The sequence below is a fragment of the Cucurbita pepo genome, chromosome LG01 (assembly GCF_002806865.2).
Source record: "Cucurbita pepo subsp. pepo cultivar mu-cu-16 chromosome LG01, ASM280686v2, whole genome shotgun sequence".
In the NCBI taxonomy this organism is placed as follows: Eukaryota; Viridiplantae; Streptophyta; class Magnoliopsida; order Cucurbitales; family Cucurbitaceae; genus Cucurbita; species Cucurbita pepo.
This window is the reverse complement of record NC_036638.1, coordinates 9439539-9444061: the sequence shown is the minus strand read 5'-3', so window position 1 is coordinate 9444061 and position 4523 is coordinate 9439539. Positions and strand designations below refer to the sequence as shown.

At 37.9% G+C, this 4523-nt stretch overlaps 1 protein-coding gene across 1 annotated transcript; it reads left to right on the top strand.

Annotated features, from left to right (window-relative positions):
- Positions 1-1097: 1097 nt before the first annotated feature.
- LOC111802410 (cytochrome P450 71B26-like) lies at positions 1098-2911 on the top strand. The gene is made up of 2 exons (XM_023686764.1): positions 1098-2124; positions 2227-2911. The coding sequence occupies exons 1-2, from the start codon at positions 1195-1197 to the stop codon at positions 2830-2832; spliced, it is 1536 nt and encodes a 511-aa protein (XP_023542532.1). The 5' UTR covers positions 1098-1194; the 3' UTR covers positions 2833-2911.
- The last annotated feature ends 1612 nt before the right edge of the window (positions 2912-4523 follow it).

Here is a 4523-nt window from a genome sequence, read left to right as displayed (position 1 = left end):
TTGAATAAGGTGTATTATATTCCAAGTTTGAAGATCACTAGTATTAGCCTTTGTCAAATGACAGAATAAGGTAGCAGAGTGGAGATAGTCGGCTCGTTTCTCAAGATATACAACAGAAACGGAACAGTGTTAATGAAGGTAAGACGATCGCGAAACCGCCTGTATAAGATACTATTGAAAAACCATCAACATTTTCAAAAAGTGTCCATTAGCGTTAACAGCAAGAAAGTGAAGAAAAAACCAATAAGTTAGGAGAAAAAGGAATCGAAAAATAGATTCAAAACGCAACCAAAGGATCCTTCAATCAGCGAAGTGTAACATATAAGTCGATGTATTCCATCAGACTTATCATCTCAACCAAGAAGACCTAGAGAAAGACCACCAGTGCCAAAGAAAAATGAGATTTCAAGCTTGTCATCTCAACCAAAGAAACCTAGAGATAGGCCTAAAAAGAAGGTTGAAAAACAAAGGGTAGTGACTAGAATTTTCTAGATGTAAACATGACGATACAAAGTTGAACCTAGAGAGCAACGTACAGACATTCTCACCAATACCCTTTCAAGGGTTTAAGTTGCAGACATGCAGGAGTTTCTCAAAAGTGAAGAATCTCGAGCAATGTCAAGCTTACTAAGGAGAATATGAGTTAATAAGCTTGACTTACCAAAAGAAGTTATTAACCGATTTAAGGATGAGGATTTAGTAGTTATTGATTTGAAAGTATAGGAGATTGATCATGCAATCTCCACTATAAATACTTAGAGATGTATGTTATTTCAACGACAACAAAAAAAAAGAATTAATAAAGCATATGTGTTGTTCCTTTATTCAGAAGCTCTCCTCTCAAATTGTTATCTCACCTCAGATATTTGTTTCGATATACATCTTTCGATCTTGGACAATTTGATCAAATCCTTTCAATATAATTCACACATTATCACTTCTGGCTCTGGCAATCTTTAGGAATAGTGGAGAGAACATTTGCATCACAATAGACCAATTCTAAAAACGACAACAGAAATGCATCCATAAAATATGGATACCAATTTTGAAGCCATCCCTTTTAATACATATCCATATGATAATGTAAATGAACAATTATTGCAGTCTCTGTGGCCCAAAATAGCTCAATCACTCTACCGACAAATATTACTCATTCCACATTCTACTCTTTATATCTCATGGTAGAGCTTGGAAATGCTTAACGTTGATACAATGATGCCTACTAATGATTTTTTCATCTGGGTTCCTCTGCTTTTCCTCTGTTCTTCTCTGTTGCTTCTTAAAACCATAAGAAAACACTCAAAACCCAACAACAAGCTTCTTCCTCCAGGCCCTCCAAAGCTTCCTTTGTTGGGCCATTTGCACCTCCTTGGCTCTCTCCCCCATCGCTCTTTTACTAAGCTTTCAAAAAAATATGGCCCCGTCATGCTTCTCCAACTGGGCTCTGTCCCAACCATCGTGATCTCCTCTGCCGCTGCTGCAAGAGAGTTGTTTAAATTTCATGACCTTGCTTCTTGCAGCCGCCCTCTCTTAACGGGTAGTGGAAGATTTTCCTACAACTTCTTGGACCTAAATCTCTCCCCCTACGGTGAACGTTGGAGGGAACTTCGGAAGATTTGTATGCTTCAGCTCTTCACTGCTCGGCGGGTTCAATCTTTTCAGGAAATTAGAGAAGAGGAAGTGGGTCGGCTTGTAAACTCCATCTCTCAATCCTCTTCTTCTTCAGCTCCAATCGATTTGAGTAAGAAATCGTATTCTCTCACTGCAAATGTAACAACAAGAATTGCTTTTGGCAGCATCTTCAGCGGGGGGAAATTAGATAATGAAAATCTTCAACATGTTATGAGGAGAGCAGTTGCAGCAATTGGAAGCTTCTCCATGACTGATTTCATTCCTTCTTTCGGTTGGATTATTGATCGGTTAAATGGTGTTCATGGGAGGCTGGAGAAAAGCTTTGGTGAGATGGATGCCTTTTTTCAAAATGTAGTCGACAATCGCATCAACTTCAAGGAGAGTTCTAAGAATGAAGAAAACATTGTTGATGTTTTGTTGAGAATGGAGAGGGAAAGCTCTGAATCTGATGCACTAAAAGTCACCCAAGATTGCGTTAAAGCACTCATCATGGTAACCTATACTCTTTTGAAAAATAGCAAACTGTTAAGCCCATAATTTCTTATGATTCCTTTGATATAACCATGTTTTATTTTCGGTTGTGTGCGCTTCTAGGATATTTTTCTAGCCGGAGTAGAAACCGGGGCAACCACCATTGTTTGGACTATGACAGAGCTAGTTAAGAACCCAAGAGTGATGAAGAAGCTCCAACACGAGATTAGAAGTTGCATAAAAGAAGATTCAGTGAAAGAGATCGACTTGGAAAAGCTCGAGTATCTAAAAATGGTAGTGAAAGAGTCATTGAGATTGCATCCACCCGTCCCACTTCTACTTCCAAGAGAAACCATCTCCCCTTTTAAGCTCAACGGTTACGATATCGACCCTAAGGCTCATCTTCACATTAACGTATGGGCCATTGGACGAGACCCGCAATCTTGGACTGACCCAGAAGAGTTCTTTCCGGAGAGGTTTATAGGAAGTAATATCGATTATAAAGGACAGAACTTCGAGTTAATACCTTTCGGAAGCGGCCGAAGAATTTGCGCTGGGATAAATATGGCAACAGTTATGGTGGAGTTGGCACTGGCTAACCTATTGCTGTGTTTTGATTGGAAACTTCCGGATGGAATGAAAGAAGAAGATGTTGATAGGGAGGAGGCGGCTGGTCTTGGGGCTGCCAAGAAATCACCCCTTATGCTTATTCCAGTCCCTTACTTTTAGCTAATTTTAAGTTTGGAGCTTAGGTTTATCCAATGTAATCAAGGTACTCAAATAAAGTAAAACATTATCTTATGGCTAATTCTCTCATTTTTATCCATATTTCTTATTCATAAATTAGATTTTGTGAAGCAATAGAAACCGCCACATATTATTGAACACAACTCTTTGTGGGAAATACTTAGAGTCTTTATACAAGGCACTCTTTATAATATTACTGTTTTGTATTGCTGTGATGAAAACTTAGGTGGTAGATGACAAACAATTTATTTCTAAAATTTCTCTTCTTTTTTTTCCACAAAATATCTTAAAATAATTAGGTATATTTATTCCTAAAATACCTAAATCATTTTTTTCTAAAATATCGGGTTATTTGTATTCCTAAAATACCTAAATTATTTTTCTAAAATAAATATATAATAGGCTCGTAGAATTATTGGGTTTGACCCTATTGACCTAGTGATGATATTTTAACACTCGGTCTCAGCACTAGTCCTAATTTGTTGCACCATGTTGAGCTAACAGCGAAAGCTCTTATGTTTTCCAGTATTCAGCCCTTTGGTTAACAAGTCTGTCACTTGGTCATTTGTTTTGATATGTTGCATCTCGATTTCTTCCTTCAGGACTTTCTCTCTAATAAAGTGGTAGTGTATGCTTTGTTCTAGCATGAAACACCGAATTTTCTACTAAGTGAATCGCAGATTGGTTGTCGCAATGTAGTAGTATTGGATAGTTAATTTTCTAGTGTCAATCGTCCATCAAGAGTTTCAGCCATGTACTTTTCTAAGCTGCTCTAGTCGTTGCTTTGTACTCTACTTCTCTAGTTGACAATGATATTGTTTGTTGTCTTTTCCTACACAAAGAAGTTGTTTTCGAATCGAGCTTGAACACATACCCAGTGCTTGATCTTCGAGTTTCGTGATATCCATCATAGTCAACATCACGGTATCTGGCTAGCTTGAGGTCTTTGCTTCTTTTGTACAAAAAATCATAATTGATTGTACCTTTGTCATATCTCAAGATTCGTCAAGCCGCATCCAAATGAAGCTTCTTTGGACTTTGCCTATACTGATTAATGACTCCAACTTCATTTTCAAATTCATTTGGTTGGTTCATGTAGATCTCCCCATCCAACTCTTCATGCAAGAAAGCATTCTTTATATCCATTTGTCATAGTTTCCAATCTTTATTTACCACAAGTACTGGACGAACCTGTACGATAGTGATCTTTGCCATTGGACTAAACGTTTCATCATAGTCTAGTCCATATTGTTGAGAGAAACCTGGATCTACAGTCCTGCTTTGTATCTTGCGATTGATCCATCGGGGGTATACTTTATTTTGTAAATCCACTTGCAAAAGATAGATTTAACATCTCCTGATCTTGGCACTAGTTCCCAAGTTTGATTTTTCTCCAAAGCTATAGTTTCTTCCTCCATTGCCTGTTGTCAAGCGGTATTTTGTGATGTTTCTTCATACGTCTCTGGCTCTTTAACTTCGTCTTCTATAATAACTTGACATACTTTGGATTTGACTTCTGGATTGTTTCTGGCCGTCTAAGTCGTTGAGATGCCTTTTCCTTTTCTCCATGTTCGCTTGGTTGAGTCACTTCTTGTTCACCAACATTAGTGTCACTTGGATATTCAAGCATATCAGCACTTGAGCAAATGTTTACAGTTTGCTCCCCCATCTTC